A 21,700-nucleotide genomic window follows, 5' to 3' on the forward strand; every position below is an offset into this window, starting at 1 on the left:
ATTGTGCTGGCTCCATTGGGAAAATAACTTTAATATTGCAAAAAGAGCTCCGCTGTTGACTACACTGTTGTTGACATCCATGTTTAACGTTAGCTACTTCCGCAAACAACGAGTGACGTCGTTGAGCGTTGAGTACTCCTCTGCGCATGCGGGTCACTTCTGGGTCATTTCACGTTCACACAGGAGATCACAAAAGGTCGCATTTAACTGGAAATGTGAACGGCCTTGCAAAAAAATCTAATTTAAAAAAAAAAATCGGAATTGAGCATTAAGCCCTGCAGTGTGAACGTAGCCTAAGTAAAGGTGTGACAAAATGTCTAGACTTGACATGTATTGGACATAGCGCTCATTGTAGTAGTGCCTCGGGTGTTGAAATAGATTTGTTATACATTTATACAGGTTCACACGTACTCCGTCTGAAGTGCGTATAGAGTATGTGTATATGTGTATGAAGCAGCAGCGAGAGCGCATTATTGTAACGCGAAAGCACATTCTCTCCACTCGCACGCAGATTTCCTTTGCTTTGTCACAAAACCGCTGCTCTTGCCCAGAGAGTGCATGCACTTAAAACATGTCTCCTCTCGCTCAAACTGCGTCCTGTGCGAAGTTTGAATGCTCTGATTCATCAACATGGGCTCTGAAAAAATACGCATTACAGACAAAGTGTGTGAACCTGGAGTTATGTAAGCATGTGTCCAGTCTGTTCTTTTCTTCGCTCCATTTAGCCGTGCTGCATTCTGATTAGATTGGTTAAAATATTACGGAAGGTCGGGGCCACGGAAAATTGTGCTATAAAGCAATTTAGAAATCGCACAGCCCTAATGAACACCTTGGATGACATGGGGGTGAGTAAATTATCAGAATTTTTTTTTTATTCTGGAAGTGAACTTCTCCTTTAAAGAAATAGTTCACCCAAAAATGAAAATTTGCTAAAAATTCACTCACCCTCAGGCCATCCTGAGGGCCATAGAGAAGTTTGTTTCTTTTTTGGAACCGATTTGGAGAAATTTGTCATTACATCATTTGCTCACCAATGGATCCTCTGCAGTGAACGGGTGCCGTCAGAATGAGAGTCCAAACAGCTGATAAATACATCACAATAATTCAGAACACTTCAGTCATTAATTACTGTCTTGTGAAGCAAAGAGTTAAAATACGTTTTTGACTTTAAGCCATTGCTTCTAGATTTCTAAATCTAAAATATAAGTCCTCTATCCATAATATTGCTTTCTCCAGTTATCTTGCCTGAATCAGGAGAGAAATATGCACAGATCAAGCCCGCTTACAAGCCAAAAAACATCTTAAGGATGACTTTAAAACATCTTAATGGTGGATTTATTTACAAACTCACCGCTTTTAAATTTATAAGACATTAACTGATGGACTATTAACATTAACTTTTGGATTATTGTGATGGTTTCATTTGGATTCTCATTCTGACGGCACCCATTCACTGCAGTAGATCATTTTTTTCCATATAATACTTATTTGTTATTTTGTTTCAGCATTATTACAGTTAACAAAAAACATTTTTATTTGTTTTAGTTAACAGTAACAACACTGATGAGAGACTCCATTTGTAACTGTTGACTGTTTACATATACATGTACACACATTTTATTAATTAAAATGCAGTTCGTTATTTCTGTCACCCTTGATTTATCACATTTTCTTAAGTGCTAAGTTTATCTATAAAATGCAGGCATTTTTCTTGATTTGTCTCCTCCCAGGATATTTTACACCCTCACACTTCAGTGTGTAAAACCCAAATGTGCTACAGGAATAAGTCTGTGCCACGTTTGCTAAAAAAGGCTCCTTAAATACCTGCTGAACTGAGCGATTTTACGCCTTAGCGGTGAGGTGTGGCTGTCAGACTTTGGATGCATTACCACAAATACAGCAACTTTAAATAGCTGCACCAGACAATTGTGATGTTCTCCATGCAGCCGCCAGAAATCTGCACATTTTAAGGAAGTCATATTTCACAGATTTTAATTTCAGCCATATATTCATATTGAGAAACACACTTCTGTGACTCTGAATGTGCGTTTGTGTGTGTCATTCTGTCAGCAGAGAGAGGTCATTGAGTGCAGAGTGGCCTTGTTTAATAAAGCACACGCTACTCAGCCCAAATGTGTGTGTGTGTGTGTGTGTGTACTGAATGACTTGAGGAACAGCTGTGGTTGTGCGGTAGTGCTGTCACACACAGAGACACACACACACCTTTCCCTGCTGATAGCATGGAGACTGAAGTTGCTTCTGCAACAGCAGGGCTCTGGAATTTTGATGTAGCTGTTACTTTTCATCAGATATCTCCCTCCTTTATTTTTTATTAATTTATTTTCCATCGTCTTCCACTCTCTTTTTCTCTCATCCGGAGTCTTGTTAGGAGATCAGCAGTTCTGAGTGAATGACTGAAACATGAAAATGTGAAAGACACAAAGGCTGAATGAAGTTTGGAGTTAGAAACTTCAGCGCGCTATAGCACTTATTTTTGACCTTGTGAAACCTTTTTTAAAAACCTGTCCTGATGCTGGACACCAGCTCGTGGCTCCACACCAACCCCGCCCCATTTGGATCTGTAAACAAGCCGTCCGATTGGACCGTGAGCGGTGTGCCTGTCTGAGTCTGAGAGAAGGTGTGGAGTCATGTTGCATGAGTGCGTCCAGACCAACAAACATACTTCTAGCCTTTAGCGAGTGTTTGAACAGACCCCTACGTCGATTAAACTTTGATTAGCGCGACCCGCACCATTTGTGTTACAGATTTTATTGAGATCTCAAATTGTGTGGCTTTGTGGGGTGTGCTATTACTGTTTTAATCTTTTAGACTTACAATCTTGGCCTGATAGATGATAAAAATGGAGAAAACGATCCCATAAACCTGTGGACCAGCAAGCTACCACACAGAACATTTAGAACACTATAGCAACTGCTTGGCAACACCCTGGCAACCAACTTAGCATAGTGGTGTTGAGTTTTACGGTGTCCTTTTATTATTATTATAATAATATATTATTACATGCACACTAGTAAGCTAGGGGTGTGCCATTAAGTAGTCATTAGGAAAGCACTGCAAAAGGAGTTTTGTTTTACTGTCATAATTGGTTTTTTCTTTCAGAAATAGTTATAACCGTTAGCATAACCGTTGCAAATAAACATACCTTTTTATATATAAAAAAAAAAAAAAAAAAATATATATATATATATATATATATATATATATATATATATATATACATATATATATATATACATATATATATATATATACATTTTAAAATCTAAAATGTATATTGTATTTACCGGTATGTCGATGTCCGTCAGCGAATCTGCTGACGGACACTTTTGTATTCAGCAGAAGAAAAGAAATTCATACAGGTTTGGAACAACTTGAGGGTGAGAAAATGAGGACAGGAATTCAATTTTGAGATGCACTCATCGACTAAGTGTGTTGAAAGAGTTTAAACTTGCTGTGGATTAGCAATCAGATGTAGTTAGATCAAATGTGAGCAGTGATGTTGTATTATTAAATATTTTATAAGCTGAGACCTGTAAACAGCAGGCATGAGCCACTGAGCTGTTTGCACGTGTTTGTGTGATTGTGCGTGGTATGTCATGGGCGATAAGGGAACCTGAGCGATGACATTCCCACGATCCAGGATGAAGAAGCATCAGCTCATGCGCACACACACACACACACACACACACACACACACATGCTTGAACAGCACATTTAGGTGTCCTGCAGGTCGCAATTTGAGACGTGAGGTGAATTTACAGTGATATTCTCAATAACTCAGCAGCAGCTCAGCAGCCTGCCACACAGATTGAGTGTCAGGTACAGTACGACTGTGAGGACTCAAATAGAAACATCTGGAGAACAAGCTAAAGAGGAAGATGGAGGGATTCCAAACAAACCATAAGTTGTGCATTGTGAGCTTAGTTTAACTGTCAGATTTGTAGAGACAAACACAAAGTAAAGCGACTCATTTACAAGGATCAGATCAATTTATATCCTGGCATTGTTGAACTATTGATCTTTATCGTTTGACAGATGGGTAACACTTTAATTTGGAGACCAATTCTCACTGTTAACTGGTTGCTTGTTAGCATATTACTAGCATTTAACACATATTAATGCATTATTTGGCGTGATTATATTTTAAATCCCTTGATGCTATCTCTTACCTACATTTAAAGGGATAGTTCACCTAAAAATGAAAATGTGTTATCATTTACACAACCTCATGGCATTCCAAACCTATACGAGTTTCTTTTGTATGTTGAACACAACAGAAGATATTTCAAAGAATGCTGGTTATCAAACAGTTGTCTTCCATAAGTATGTCTTTCCCTACTATGGAAGTCAAAGGGGACCAACAACTGTTTAGTTCTTCAAAATATCTTCTTTTGTATTCAACATGAGAAAGTAACTTGTACAGGTTTGGAACTCGATGAGGCTGTGTAAAATTTGTGGCTAAACTATGACTTTAACAACTACCTACTAGTAATCAGCAGCAAGTAAGGAGTTAAGGCAAGGCAAATTTATTTATATAGCACATTTCGTACACAATGGTAATTCAAAGTGCTTTACATAAAACAAAGTAAAGTCATGAAGAAAAATAATACAAAAATAAAAACAAGCAATTTGAAAACTTTGGAAATGATTTAAAAATGGACTTATTTAAAATGAATTTAAAACAGTTAAAAAGTAAAAATTATTTTACATAAAATACAGTGAATACGTAAAATACAGTGCAATCAGTTCGGATATTGCACAGTGCTCATTCAATAAATGCACAGCTAAACAGATGGGTTTTGAGTCTAGATTTAAATGTGACTAGTGTTTTAGCACATCTGATCTCTTCTGGAAGCTGATTCCAGCTGCGGGCGGCATAAAGGAGGACTCCCCTTGTTTTGTGTGAACCCTTGGTATTTCTAGTTTACTCATTTTTGTGGTTGCTTTTATTTTAGCATTATTCAGTTCAAGAAGAAAAAATATATTGCTTCATTAAATGGTAATTTTAATACACATGGGTAAATATTAAACGTGCCTTAATGGATTATTTAGCAGAATCTTGCAGCATTTTTTCAACATCTTATTTGGAGAAATAGAGTAGAAGTTGGAGCCTAGTTAGGATGCGCATCCCTTTATTTTCCTCTCTTGTTCTCACTCTTCAGGTCTCTGAGGATGACATTACTTTGCTATTTCAATGTGGATGATGTGTTTTGGCAGTAGCTTGTGCTGCAGTATCTCACTCTGACACTGAAGGAAAACTCACACGTCACAAACACACACACACACACACATTTTCCCGGACCAACTTTAGATCACTAATACTGCAATTATGAGTCATCAGCCTCAATTCTCTCTTACAGTGGGTGCAACGATCGTTAACTTACAACGCTGAGGCTGTCCTCCTGAAATGCAAACCTCCTGCCAGCCACCTCCTTTAGTGGCCTCACACCAGATCAAAATTCAGCAGCCCATCAGCTGTTATGATGACCTAAAGCCAGATCACAACTTAGCAGCGCAACAGGTGCACCACTGGCTCTATTCCACAACACAAACAGCATGTGAACAGGTGCTATACGCGCTCGGTTAATAAGTTTAACCGTGCTGACAGGTTCAGACCTCGGGAACATCAGTCATGCTCAAAAACACATCTTCTGGCTTTTTATAATTATCAGATGAGGGATAAAATGCTTTTGTGAGATTTCATCTCAAACTATGCTATCAATTGAGGTCACAAGTACATATCATTACCATCAACATGTTTTATAGTAATGACTGCCATTTTATACTTTTTCTTATACTTGTGCAAGACCTAATTTGTAGACATGTATTTATATACTGTTGATATCAAGAGTATTAAGAATTATTATGTGTGTTTATATCAATCCTATGTATTTTACATATATTTTATATCATATATGTGACCATGGAGCACAAAAGCAGTCATAAGTAGCACTGGTGGTATATTTATAACAATAGCCAACAATACATTGTATGGGACAAAATTATTGATTTTTCTTTCATTCCAGAGATCATTAGAAAATTAAGTAAAGATTATGTTCCATGAAAATATTTTGAAAATATCCTACCGTAAATATATCAAAACATATTTTTTGATTGTTTATATGCAATGCTAAGAACTTTAAAGGTGATTTATTTATTTATTTTTGTACCTTCAGATTCCAGATTTTAAAATAGCTGTATCTCTGCCAAATATTGTCCTAACAAACCATACATCAAGCTTGCTTTATTCAGCTTTCAGATGATGTATACATTTAATAAAAATAAAAAAATTGACCCTTATGACCCTTATGCTTTGTGGTCCAGGGTAACATGCATGTATTACATATTTTGTAACATTTCTTGACGAAATTGTTTATTTGTTACTATGATTGACCGTTTTTTCTGCATGTTCTGACAGCTCTTATTGTGATTCCTCTAACATCTTGATTCGTTCTTGTTGACTCTATGCCACATGGTTAATGATGACACCGGGGAGCAAATGTGTCAAAATGTCAGCTGCGAGAACCAAAACCACAGCGAGAGATGGCTCGATTTAGCCTTGTATCAGGTTATTAATCTAACAGAGCCCTTTTTTCTCTGTGGTGGTGTTTAGTTGCGTGTCTGTTACATAAACGGCTTGGTTTCGCATTCTCGTAGATGTTTGAAGTGGGATGATACTAATATACGATTCTGAGGCTTTACATTTGTATCCACCAGAAATGTTTCAGTAAAGCCTTTGACACACAGCAAGCATTTTCCGTTGCACTACTGTTGGTGTTTCTTCTACTGGAAGAGATAGTTGCTTGACTTTCTGTTTTGGGGATCTTGATGGATATTTGTTTGCATAATGACAATTATATTATTGTAGGTTAATTTATATACAGTATAAGCCAGTAAGCAGTGTGCTGTCTCTTTGTGGCTTTACTGGTACCTGGTTGTGACCTGTACCTTTTTTGGTTTCAATCCAACCCTAGATAATCTGTAAAGATGTTTGCTTGCAGTAGTATAAACGTCTAACCTTTGCCTGCTATTTACACTATAGATGTGCCAGGATCTTTTTTTTAAATATGTGTTTCTTGGTTTAATCACTATATAGATTCAAACGCTCATTTAATAGAAATGACAGTCGTTCTTCCTGTGGTAAGCCGTGGAAACATCTCGCACACTTCTGTTTTAAATTGAATGCAGAAACAGGAAGTGGAAGTATGTTGTAGTTTGTACTCTCTCCTCTCTGACTGATAAGCTCTCTGCCGGCTGTCAAGAAGAGCTTGTTCGAGAGGAGGATGAAGGAGACAGATCGAGCTGCTTATCTGGTATTTTATCAACTTGTGTGTCTTCTTTCTTGCTGTAGAATGTTTATAGCGCGCTATTTCCCGAATATGCAAATAATGATGTATTAAAATAGTAACGAACTACAGTGAAGTAATTTCCTCACAGTAACTTTCAGAAGTGCTTCTGTTTTCATCGCACAAGAGCGATCTGTTAGCATCATACTAGCACTCTTATCTTTGAACTCTATGAAATGTCTCATTACACGTATAGTTTTGTATTTGTGCACATTTGATGTGCATAGTTGATTTTGCTCTTCTGGAACCAACCAATCAATGTATAGCTGTGTAATGTATTGCAAAATTATGTCCCGAGAAGGAGAATTTGTAAACCTGTTGTGCAGTCGGAGTTGAATTAGTCATTTTGCCCAATTTTCATCTTTGATAGTTGACTACATCTCTTCATCTTTGACTTGATTTCTTGTTTTCTTCTAGTGCTTCAACTCAAACTTCAGCAGAGACGGACTCGAGAAGAGCTGGTTAACCAGGGGATCATGCCACGTAAGGAGCACTCACACTCTCTTACTAGTACTAGTTAATAATCTGGTGCTACTACTAGGCAGTTCGGTTTGTGTGTAGATTTGAGGATCTCAGTTCTGTCCTTTGGTCTGATTTTGAAGGCACTTTCCTTCCTTGAACAAGATCCGTTCCTACACCTGGTTCATGGTTTTCAGCTTTATGTGAATCTGGGTGAAATGTAGATGCCTTGTGGTTAGACCTAGTAGGTATAGCTAGTCTCTCTCATCCTGTGTAAGATGCTGATTTGGTTTCGTAAACATAAGTTCGAGTTGAACTTCCTTTGCGTTGTGGTTTTTCTCTGAGCATGAAAGGTTGGCCCATTCATCTCAGAACTACAACATTATCTTAAATGTCAGGTCATTACTATTCTGATGGTGTCTAAACATTACCGCTGCAGCACCCCCTGGCGTGGGGACTGGGGTACGGTGTTCAAAATAAATAAAATTATATCAAAATGAATCAAACTAATTGTATTAATTTGTATATTCATTCAGATTCATGGAAAAAAAAAAAGTGGCCTAAGCCTACAATGAAAATAAGCAACAGTAAAACATGAATTGAATCAAATTGATTGTGAAAGTCGTTTCAGCTTACTGACTTGACTGAGTTAGTTTGTTGCCATGGCTTTTTGATCATATTATTACCTGTAACATGTCTGTGCCATACCCACATCAAGATTTAACAACCATTTGTACAGCCGTTGCAAAGATACAGCAGAGAAAGATCGAAAGCGTCCGTTTACCTCAGCAGCAACCAATCTCGCACTCTCACATCTGCAGCGCTTATTTTGATCTTTAACGTCAGATCTTTCCTGTTCTTGGAACAAAATTAATGTTTAAGGTTGATTCGGTATTACTCTTAATGAAAAAACACACACACACAACATCAGCAACACTACAATGACAAAGTAGCTTTATATTAAACATAAAACTTTTATTAACCGAACGAATAAGACATACCCGTGTTGCGGCAAATAAATAAAATGTTTTTGGATTTCCCCCTTACCTCAAACGAAAGCTTAGTTTGTGGTGTGATTATTATTCTTAATTATAATAAAAAAAGGCTATAGCCTACAATAAAACAGTACGACGGCAAATTCACTTATATTAAACTTTTTTTAATTAACTTTTATTAACAATATGAATAAGGAACATATGTTTTACCCACACTATAATACAAATAAATAAATGGTCTTCGGATTTCCTCTTTCTTTAAAGCGATCGTAGTTTGTGGTTCATTATAAGCCTATTAATTAAAACACATCAGCCATAAAATAGTACAGTGGCAAATTTGTATAGGCCTATATTAAGCATTCAACTTTTATTGACAAAATGAATAAGGCAGATATAGCCAATCTTGCATTGTAACCCAAATAAATACCTTATTTTCCCTCTTTTAAAACAAATGCTTAGTTTGTGGTTCATTGTTTTACTTATTTATTTATTTTAATTAAAACCGCATCAATAAAGACAAACTCGTTGCTTATATTAAACAAAGAAATGAAACTTTTATTAACAAAAGGTGCACTTTTTGATCATGTGTCTACACGCTTGATTTTAACAAAAGGGTTTCCATCTCATGTTGGCTGGAGATGTATGGTTTGATTTAAGTTAGTTAAAATGTAAAAGATAGATTGCGTGATGATTTCAGTGCTTAATGAGGAGTAAAACGAGTAACCAGAGGTCTCAACCAAACACGGATCCCAATGTAAGTTGAGCAAGCTCTTTTTGAAGTCGAAACTTTAAAGTAGCATATCCCAAATTACTCAACAGATCTCTTATTCTTTTCATCTTATACTTGTTCTCCCTCACCAAGTGTCTTATACAAGAATTAGCGAATTATATTTAATACTTCAAGATACACCTCAAGTTTTAGGTTACTATTGGTCATGGCTAAGATGGTGTATGAGCAGGAAGTTTGATTTCAATTCAGTAAATGTGGCATCCATCTTTGTTAATGTTGTTTGGGTCTAGGTTAATTTGAAGCCACTTTTGTTTCAGTGCAAAAGGATGGTTCTGTTATACATTTGGTATAGTTGAGTTTAATCAGGCGAGAAGTTTGAGTCACGTCATTCTAGTGTCTCTATAGGCGTTTATGTTAAGCATATTGCTGACACTTAACTGAGACTTTAACACTAAAGTTGTCTCACACAGGATGCACGTTTAAAACAACGCAACAGTGAAGTTTTTCGTATTATAGGATCATGATTAATTTAAGTTGTTTCCTTCCATGTTACAAACTTAATTAACGTGAATAACTAAAAGATCAAAGATAAAAAGTAGTAGAATTGTTTCCATGTTTTTAAGTGAACAAAATTGGAGAAGTTGTTGCAAAGAAGCTGTACACATTTATTTTATTTTATCAGTGAGATTAACAGCAGTTATTACCCATGTGCAACAAGTATTGGCAAACAGAATCTGACCTGTCTTTGTTTCCAAGTTACCAACGCTCATCATGTACGGTAGAAAAATATAACCAGTAAGCTGCAGTTGTGTGCCATCCTTCGATCTCCAGCTTTACTCCTACACAAAACATTAGACTTAACCTTTTGATGATATCTGGTGGAGAAATACTAGTTGTGTAATCCAGTTGATCAGACTGATGTGATGCTCGAAGCTATAGAGTTTAAAACAGACCTTTGCTCTGACCATTCATCTGCATCTGAATATAAGTTTTTAAGTAGAGACCTAAATTCTCTAATTTCATTCTCTCAAATATGCATATACTATGTAACCACCTCGTTTTGTCTCCAGAGATCTGGACTAGCTAATCAAAGATTTAATTGTTTGCGAAAACTATGCATTTCTTTTTTTTTTTTACAGTTGTGAAGTTTAATCTGTTTCCAATGCTTTATGTGCCAATTTCATCTACAAAAATCACGATATGATTATAAATTTACATGCATCCCTTTTTAAAGCATGTACTAAAACATGTACTAATAAATCTGACAAATTTATGTTTGATTTCTAATGAACATTGATTGTGTGACTGGCCCTTTAAGGAAATCTTGCGTAAGATCTCTTCTTAGAATCATCTGAAAAAGAAATGCAAGCCAGAAAAGCAGAAGCAGAGGGTTCAAATAAGGTGATGGAACCTCTAAGTAGTTTTATGTAATGCTTCATACTGGACCAATGATATCTTGCAGCATCGTCCAGTTTGAACCCAGTGTCTGCTGATATCAGCATCTCAGTTGGCACACCGACTGACTGTCAGCGCTGTTCAACCAGCAACAGTGAAGCCATAGAGAAAATACTTAGAAGCGGTTTCTTACAGATCTACTGTATTGTAAGATATCTTTTATAAATGATAGTTTTAGCATTCTGTAGTATCCATCTCTCATGTTGATTCATTGCAAACTGGAAACTGAAAGATTTGAGTGTATGGTTACAGGACAGTTATGCTCAAATTCTGATTACATCAGTCTTTTTTATTGAGTCTTTTATATATTTGTATTTATTCGATATTCTTTCATTCTTTTATTTTTCATTTCTTTTATTTTCATTTGATTTCTTTAACTTTCTCCTTTTCTGTTTCAATCAATTTCTTTAATTTTAATTCTTTCTTTTGATTTGACTTTGATTTTTTTTTTTTTTTATTCAATTAATAAAATGGCACAACATATCCAGTATCAATTAAATATGTGTCCTGAGAAATTAATTTCTGGGACAAGTGAAAGATGGCATTATGGGTTAACCAATCATAGAACGTAGGTTTGGGAAACTTGTTTGAAAAAACGTGTTATTATTTGTGCAATTTTATTTGAATGTTAAATGCATACATGTAAATGTGAATGACTGTAGAATGGTGCATAAAATGCTCACTTTGGCATTAAGTTTTAAGAATTAAAATGTAAATCTATATGTTTCAGTTGCTTTAAATCCAATGTGTATTACAGGGACTAAATGTTTAGATTACACATTTGCATGCTAAAACATTAGTCTAAGATGGAGATATTTAATGCACTCTTACTCATAGTGAGTGCATGACTAGCCATGCTCTTCATTTGGGTGGGTTACACGCGCACACACACACTCATTTGAGCCATTGAGCAGGTGATAAACAGTATGTTTAAATATATGCCATGTTTCTCATTATATCATTTAGTAAGTGGTTAGATGCCTGCTATAATCATCTATACCTGCTATAATCATGCTATTAGCCATTTGCTTCCCAAATCATTTTGATTAAATGTAGCAAACTAGATAATCTGAAGAGAGAATATAGAAAGGCGTTTGGTTAGAAAGGCTCTGTCCAGGATAGAAATAAACCGCAATGACAGCAGATGGCAACCTAGGGGATCTTTACAGCGCTCACCCAATAACTGTCTGGATCTAAATATGGATCCCAATGGGAAGGAAGAGCAACCAGCAAATGTGAAAATGCACTTTCAGAATATTCCTGAGCCCCACTTTCACTGTCTTCTCCCTTTCACTTCCTGTGCTGGCTTGCATTTCCTGTCAACTTGAATGCACTCTTACGCTCTTATCTGCCTTGTCTGATCACCCTTGACTGAGCTGCCATCATCTACTCTCAGATTAATGTTTCCTCCATTAAAACCCGTCATTACAGCCTTCAGAAGAAGGACATTTTGACCTTTGAAGCATCAGAACCACCAGGCCAGATTGTAAATTTAGTTTGACTTTTTCTGATATTGAAAAACTTGTTTATCAGGGATGTTGTAGTTTTTAATTATATATATATATATATATATATATATATATATATATATATATATATATATATATATATGTATACAGTATAATATATATTAGTGGTGGGCATAGATACATTTTTTTAAATCTAGATTAATCTCACTGTAATTTTGGAATTAATCTAGATTAAAATGGCTCATTTGAATTCTGCCGAAGGCATTCATAATATTTGTGCTACCCAAATAAAATAATGTAAAATAAAAGTAACGTCAGTGTGTTCCAGGAGCGTTGCGTCTGCAGCAGTGCAGGGATCGTTTACATACCGAGTAGCGGACTGCAAGCGCGTCCTGTGTGAAAGCACAATGAGTCCGTGCTGCTTCTGCACCACATACGAAACACACACGGACTGAATACACACTGCATACGATGTGTGAAACAGGCGTGAGTCTTGTCGAGGTTTCCATTGGGAAGCTTCTTAAAAAAAATAAAAATAATTTCCCTGAAGCAAACCCGGTGGCTTCAGCTGCATCCATGTTAGCACGTCACATTTGATGTGGTAATTTCATAGTAGGCATACACACATGTTCAAAGACTCGTTCTCGCTCCCTACAGATTCGGCTACGTATACATCCGCACTAAAATATCAAGGTGAAAGTCATCATAGCTCGCCTAGTATATATATATATATATATATATATATATATATATATATTAGGGCTGGGCAAGTTAACGCAATATTTATCACTAGGGGTGTAACGGTACGTGTATTCGTACCGAACCGTTTCGGTACAGGGCTTTCGGTACGGTGCACGTGTGTACCGAATGACCGAATGCAATATTTTGTGTGCAGAACATTGGTACATTTTCGTGTTTCCAGAGGAACATATTAAGTGGCGGAAGTCTCCGCGTTCAGCGCAAATCCCGCCCTGCAGCTGATTCTAAGGCCGGTGACACACTGGCTGCGTGGCGTGAGTGTGGCGTTTCTGCTGCGTGTCAGTTGCGTGACGGCTGCCTCGCGTTTTCTGTGTCTTTACACACCAGAATCATGCCTGATGCGGAGCTGGCGCGCTGCTGCTGCTGTAGATGACATAGAGGGAGACCGCCGACAGACGACGATCTTGTCTTCACGACAACAATATCTATACTTCATGTTGAGCATAAATATAAAGCCTACTGATAAAGGACAACATTAACAGTATTGACGGCAAAATAGACTATGTTTGACAGGTGCAATATGCCAGTGTGTCACCGGCCTAATGTTTTCAAAAGGTATCCCGCGAGTGTGAACACCACTACAACTAGGAAAAAAACGATTTCTATTCAAACGTAGCTCCCGGCGTCATTTAAACAGACCTTTGCTCTTAATTCCGATCGGGCCAACACTATAACGAAATCTGAGCAGGTCTCAAAACTGAAACTGTTCATGCTGAATTTTACACTTTGGAAAAGTTTTATATATATATATATATATATTTTTTTTTTTTTAAATATGAGCAGGCCTACAAGCTGGGATAGGTAATCAGGGCTTGAAAACGAAAAGAAAATTCAATCGGTTCACTCCGAACAGAATCAATATTTTAACGTTTTTGTTCCTGCGTTCCTCTGAATTATTACCGTTCCGAAACCGGTTCGGGTGGAAAAAATACCGGTTAATAACGTTATTTTTTTAAAACAATATTATGTGTCTATAAATTGCCTAATAATAATGTAACGCGCTTCATTTCTATATAGGCAGGCTTTACAGTTCTTACCGTGCGCTAGCTCGTTGGCTTTGTTGGAAGGAGGACACCAACAGGGATCTCGGCAGATCATAACTCTTGATTTATTAAACATGAAGAGGTGAACATTAGGAATTAGCCACATCTGATTACACAGTGTGCGTCATTTCTCTCTCTCTACCTCTCATAACTGCGTGCAGACTATTCTCTCCCGTGATTCTACTCGCGGGTCTCTGTTCTCGCGATATTACCTTTATATCTTATTTAAAGTTATAGAACAGTAATTTTAACCTTAAATTTCACTCTCACAATAAAAGTAATGTAATAATAATAATAAAGTACAGCGTTTTATTTACTCAAAAAGAAAAAGAAAAAAATAGAGATCTAACGTTAGTCAATAACCAGCTGTGGTTAGTCATCTTTTCTAGATTTTGGCCAAATGTAGGCTACTAAAAAAAAAAAATCTATCAACACTTTAAAGACATCAAAGTTTTTTAAGATATTTAAAAATATTTGCTGCATTTGTAAAAAAAAAAATAAAAATAAATAAAAAACAAGGATGAAAGTTTTGAAAGTGAAAAAAAGTGAAAAGTGAAGTTGCGGCATTGCATTTTATTAGCCCTATTACTTTACGAAATAATGAAGGCTAAAATGCCTGCAGTCTAAAGCAAAATGTTTACAAACATTATAAGAACAGCTATTAGTTTCTCTCGAAAACAAAACAACTGATAAACGGCTATAAACGTCAATCCAAAAAAATAATGATTTAAGCTGAAGCTGATGCCTGCATCTCTCATCCGGCACGAATCCAAATGTTTCCATGTTCCCGACGTATCTGGATGCTAAAATATTATTTATTATATAGTGTTTGTACTTTTATCTACATAAAACATCATTCTTAAAATCGGCTTTATCAGCACAGTGAGGCGCGGTCACTCTGAACGCAACATGTTGTACAATGCAGCAGTCTAACTTTTTATATGTTTCTTTAACTCTTTTTTTATTTTGTTAATGTACAGGCTTTAATAAAGCAAAATGATGTTGTGTCAGCGCGATGGTCATACCAAAGCTGGTTGATTATATAGAAGCAAGACATTATTCAAAGCTGTCAGCTTTTGCAAAATAATTAAAACTGTAAAGCTTTTGCAAAATAAAGAAAACTTCTCTCTGCAGTTTCGTTTTCCTTTCCGAAAACTTTGGAACGTGTCACAGTGAACCGTAATTTAGCACACTTTTTCTTTCATTTCGTTAATCTGTCCAATATGATTTAAGTGAAATATATTTAGTGTATATGCCTATATTCCTTTTTATGTAAGCCTATAGGGGTTTGTTTTTCAGTTTTCTCCATTCACAGAAGTGCTGCAGATGTGTGATCTGTTGAATTCATCTCACACTATCCTCAGATAAACTCGTTAAGGGCAGTGCATTGCCATTGTGACATGAGTTCACAGCTGAGCGGACATTTCACTCGCTGACTTCAGCGTCACATTTGCATAGGACGTACTTCTGGAATTCATGATTCATTGACAGCAAATTTCAAATATTAAAATAACGTTATTAACCGGTTAGAATTTTCGATTCTGTTCGGAACTATAAAATTGTATTTCGTTTCTGTTTCTGGTTCTGTTCCTGTCAAAATTTCGTTCGTTTCCGGTTTTCGTTTTCGTTCCTTGAACCGGTTCAGAGCCCTGTTGGTAATGCTGCACTGTAATCATAGTTATTTATTTATATTTTTCATTATATTTTATTATATGATATTGGTTTGAGACTGAGAGTATTTTATTTAGTGGAGAACTTTGCAGCAGTATTTTATTTCTTATTCTTTTTTTATTTTATATATATTTTATTAAAAAGTATTTTAAAAAAGTGTAAACAAATTGTTAAAAAAAAGTTTATAGTAATAACCTGCAGTTTAATGTTTGCATTTCTTTCCCTTACTGTACCAAAAATGAACCGAACCGTGACTTTAAAACCGAGGTACGTACCGCTGCATACCGTTGCACCCCTATTTATCACGCTTTAACGCGTTAAAATAAAATTTGTCTTGTGGTATGCAATATAAATGTAGGAACAACTATTGTTTTTGCCCCAAATATGTATAAGCATTATCTATGTAAAATATTGACAACTATTGAGGGTTCATTATTATTTATTATTATTATTATTTTCAGTTTGTCATTTTAATTAGGGTAATTCATAATTTTCAGTTTCATAATTTTTACTCTGACTTTAAGGTTCGTGTTTTGTGTGTGTGTGTGTTTTAGTTTTGATTTGGTTTAGTTTCTGTACTTTTGTGCTGTCAAAGTTAAAGTTTTCAGGGCTGTTTAGTTAAGGCATGTTATAGAATAATTGTAAATATGATAATATATTATATGTGGACAATATATTATGCATCAAAAAAACTAAAATGTAAATTTTTATATACAAAAATTATATATATATATATATTTATTTTTTCCTTTATTGCATAAGAGATTTATTGTAGTGTAGTTTGTTTTTCAATTTAGTTTTATTTCAGGAAACGTTAATGAATTTTTGCATGCATTGTTAGTATGCGTGGATGCTGATAACACTGTTTTGTAAGTGATTTAGTCAAAGGAAACGTCTTCTGTTTTAGAAACCCTTAAGTTTGCATTATCAGCACGATGAATCACATATCCAGCATGCAGTTCAGAAAGCAAATTGGAAGATTTGAGCCTGAATCTTGATGGGGATGTGGTTACAGGGACTTTCTGCACAAGTTCTGATTACATAAGCTAAAACAACATAAAATCATTGGATACGCTAGAAAGCCTCTACGGCTGTCTACAAATGCAGTTATGAGAGGTTTTACAACGCAAACCGCCTGTGCCCTAATTTTCACTTTTTAAACTTGTTAATTTCTCATCTGTAGATAAACAACAAACATTAGCTGTCTTTGACAGTGGAGGGCTATTGTGAATATAGGATCCTCATTTAGTGTATAATCAGCTTTAGTAATTGGCCTGTTCAAGATTTCCTGTCAGATGTTTGACCCCAGTGATATAATAAATCCTTAGTATCAAGATGGCGGTTGGGTGACGTGTCGTTTAATGGGGTGTTACAGCTGAAAATGAAGATGAGACATCACACAGATCAAGTGGTTTTTCACACTAACCTCATCATTTCTCCCTCTCACACACACTTTTTGTTCTCTCTTCAGGCGCATAACTGCATTTTGTGTTTTTGCTGGTCAGGGTTAAAGGGCATTGTGTGTAGATGCAGTGATGTGAAAGGAGCTTGTGTGCTGCTGTGGGCAGTGTGTGAACTGCTCTGACCCACAGACTAGAATCTCCTGATAAACAACTACTCATATTCTTCCTCTTGCTTTTTTTCCATGTACTATCATTGCATTTATCTCTTAAGATATATATTTGTCTGCTTTTCTGAATTTGTGGCTTTTTAATTCTTAAAAAGCACATAGCCTATACTGTACGTAGCAGAATTGATTTGATATTGTTTTTTAAATATTTTAAATGTAATTAGTAAAACATTAATGAAAAAGGAACGGTTGAAAACAAAACTGAACTTGCCGTATGCAATAGAAAAATAGGAACAAAAACCCTCTCATTTGTTCCAAATTTTCTAATTCTAGATGTAAGCTATATTTATATCCATAGCTATCATAGCTAGCTTTTATTTTGTTTATTTATTATTTTCTTTTTTTTTCTAAAGTGTAATGTTTTCAGTCTGTAACAACTGGAAGTGATTTGACATGTTAGCAATTAAAATGTTATTTATATATATATATATATATATTAGTTATGTGTGTGATAAATATATGAAATATAATCATAAATATTTTATATATAATATATCATCATATTATAATAACTGAAAGTTAAAAATAAGTAAATATACATAAACTGAACTTATATATTTAAACACATACACACACAATGATGTTTTTGTATTTATTTCTCTATATTTCTATTTATTTAACTTTATTATATATTATATCACAATGTAATTTATTTAAATATATATTTAGAAGGGGTCATTTTACAGACTGTCCAGCAGACCACCCAGACTTTTCCCGGGACAAGCACCATTCACAAATGTTCATAAATCTCTAGTATCTGTATCAGCAGTGAGCTCTGCTTTCAGTCTCCGGAGACTCCTGTGTTTCTGATGTGTTTCAAGGTGTATTAAATATGGGGCAGAAACACATTCTCAAGACTGTGAACCTGCTGGATTAAACTGTCTCCCGGATGTGCCTGTTGCGATATTATTTTTAGATTTCGCGTGTACAAATGCGTATGTGTGCCAGGGGTAAAGAGGTGCAGAGTAACGTGTTGTTCCTGTCTCAAGGTCTTTTAACAAGCTTTTTTCTCTCTGAATCTTTCTTTTTTTTTATATATACAAAAATAACATTTTTACCTGATCCCAAAAAAGCTGAGAAGTATTTGCACCTCACTGCAGTAAAGATGTTTCCTGTAATCTGCACAACGCAGATAACGAGTTTGCTATTTATGATTTTTCTCATTTACCCGAAAAATGTTTCTGTTCTCACAGCTCCTTTAAAAGAAACTTTATACATTTATACATCAACTTTGGATTTAATAGTCTTATCTCTTCGTTTCTTTTTGCTTTCCAGCACTGAAAAGTTCTGCATCCTTTCATGAGCAGAGACGAAGTTTAGAACGAGCTCGGGTAAGTACTTCACAGATCCTAATCAGCTCTTTCCAGTGAAGCCAAAATAAACCTTTATTTCTCATACTTTCCTCTTGTATCTCAGACCGAAGACTACCTGAAGAGAAAGATCCGCAGTCGTCCAGAGAAGTCAGAGCTGGTCAGGATGCACATTCTTGAAGGTAGCACCCCTGCAGTTCAAACTCTGACTACACCTCATAGGAAGACTATGGCTGCGTCCGAAATCACATACTCTCTGAGTAGATACTTCTGTGAAATAAGCAACAACTTAACTACTGTTTAAAAAGTTATATCAGTTACCCGGATGAGCCTGTGTTATCAGCTTTTACCGGTTGTTATCGAGGGATAACATTCCTCGGAATGTCGCGACTGACCAATCAGAATCAAGTATTCCACAGAGCCGTCTAATAAATAGTATTAATGCGAGTAGTATGAATGTAATCCGGATGTACTACATTCATTATGTTGTCTTTGTCACGTGACCTACCAGTGTCAGTTGTGTCACTTCGCTGCCATTCACAAATCCTAGCAGTAAAATGTCCACCGTATGCATATTTCAAAATCTCACCATAAATATCAGGGACTTTTTACCTACTGTATAATAAATACTGTGAGTTCAGACATACTACTCACATAGTGTTTTTCTCCTACTATATAGTAGAGAAGTATGCGATTTCAGATGCATCCTGTGCTTTAAATGCATTTATTTAAATGTGGTATGTACTATTTCAACTGAAGTACATGTAATGAACTATGTGATCATGCAGATATGTATTTCAATGTATGTATTTCCTGTAAACAGAGACGTCAGCAGAGCCGTCTCTACAGGCCAAGCAGCTTCTGCTGAAACGAGCTCGACTAGCCGACGATCTGAACGATAAAATCTCCCAGCGACCCGGACCGATGGAGCTCATTCACAAAAACATCCTTCCAGTGCACAGCAGCCTCAAACAAGCCATCATAGGTACTCCATTCAAGCAACAAACGTGATATTATACACACCACAGTAAAGTTTTCTGCACAGTTTGCTGTTTAATAGAAGTAGTTCCCTTTTGAGTCAGTACAGTTTAAGTTTAATTTTAACCACTATGTATATATTTTATGTCAAATTATATTGAAATGTTTATAATATGGACTAACATTCGCATTTATATTCCTCTCACTCACATTTCCTCTGGATCATTCCCTTTTTCAACCTCAATCTACATCCATACACAAGCTCTCCAGTACTCATTAGCGGTGTGTATGTGCATTCATCTTCATATTTATATCCCGCCACGATCCTGCAGCGGTGCAGAGGGGTGATCATTTAATGCAGCGTTATGGTAATGAGATTGCTGCGTGTCGAACACCAGGTTAAATTAATAAGAGGGGAATTTACGCTTGTGTTCATAGAGAATACGCCACTCTGTGGTGGAATGAGTCGATTAACCGTGAAGTTTGTGCAGCGTCACACAATGCAGCACAGGGGAGGAAGGCTGAGAGACGTTTGCACAGAACGACTTAAACCATTTTAATCCATAAACATCCTAATTAGAGCATTGATGATTATCGGCATAACGCCAGGCTCTTAGGACACGCTCAAATTAAATATAAATATCATGCACTGGAGTTTATATGGAATTACATTTGTTTCAATAATAATGAACAAAACTTTATAAAACTGAACATAACTTTTTCAGAAACTATCAAAAATATGCCATTACAAAAGAAGAAAAAAACAATGAAAACGAAAAAAATGAACTCAGTCATAGGGTTGTGCCGATAGACGATAGTATTGTGTATCGACGATAGTCAAAGATATCGACATAAGCAGATTTCTCTGTCGATGATCAAGACAATATTAATGTATTAGATTTATAATAATAATAACTATTTATTAGGCTGTTTATTATAATTCGGCTATCAAACTGCCCAGCTATTTCACTTCAGCACCGCGTTTCACACACACACACATACACACACACACACACACACACACACACACCGTGTGCGCACGTGAGCACAGGAGGATTAGAGCCTGTAGTTGCTGAAGTTGTCCGCTTTGACTCGGATAACTCGTTAAATCCATGAAATGAAAGAGACAGAAAACGAGGAGTTGGTGTCCCACACATTTAATGGCTGCTACACGACAATGCGCTCTTCTCATACATGAGAGATTAACTCTTTCTTGGCATTACAAATAAAGTAAAGACAAAATAAAAAGGCGGCGGCAGAGCGAACTTATCAATAGTGGTTCTCACGTAGTCCTTCTCTTAAAGACTGATCACTTAACTTATAAAACACACTATGTGGTGATGACGTAGAAGGACTACGTGAGAACCACTATGGATGATAAGTTCGCTCTGCCGCCTTATTATTTTCATGCACACCGCATTATAATGTGATGCATGCAAAATACATAGTTTCGGCCGTTACAAAATCTCCATCCACAAACAGACATACATCGTCTGCAGATATAAGGTATTTCATTGCACTTTAACAAGTACTCTGAACGGCCTTTATATGTGTGATATATTAAACGAGCCCTCACTAATGGAGTTTAAAGCCACAGTTATGTTAGAATGCATCTCATTCTTGTTTCTGTGGCGGTGCGTCGGTCTCGTCATGAGGTGCGTGATCCGGAGCGCTGTATGACTGATGCATCAGTTCAATTCCAAATATATGAACTTACCTGTTTTAAATACTTTATATTTAAAAAAAAAAAAAAAATACTTTATATTTAACGTGTTCATTTATGTCTAATTTTAGTGTTAAACTGCTGGATTTTAAATGAAATCTACTATTGATT

At 36.0% G+C, this 21,700-nt stretch overlaps 1 protein-coding gene across 4 annotated transcripts in view; it reads left to right on the forward strand.

Moving 5' to 3' along the window:
• The window catches only part of mrtfaa (myocardin related transcription factor Aa), a 45,045-nt gene that overhangs the window by 5,711 nt on the left and 17,634 nt on the right, over positions 1–21,700 (forward strand). For all 4 annotated transcript variants that reach the window (XM_059552469.1, XM_059552477.1, XM_059552487.1 and 1 more), the window contains exons 2-5: positions 7,785–7,850; positions 18,854–18,909; positions 18,995–19,070; positions 19,712–19,873. In XM_059552469.1, the coding sequence (XP_059408452.1) occupies positions 7,785–7,850; positions 18,854–18,909; positions 18,995–19,070; positions 19,712–19,873 (360 nt within the window). The remainder of the gene's footprint in view (positions 1–7,784; positions 7,851–18,853; positions 18,910–18,994; positions 19,071–19,711; positions 19,874–21,700) is intronic.

This window comes from Carassius carassius, chromosome 1, assembly GCF_963082965.1.
Source record: "Carassius carassius chromosome 1, fCarCar2.1, whole genome shotgun sequence".
Lineage (NCBI taxonomy): Eukaryota > Metazoa > Chordata > Actinopteri > Cypriniformes > Cyprinidae > Carassius > Carassius carassius.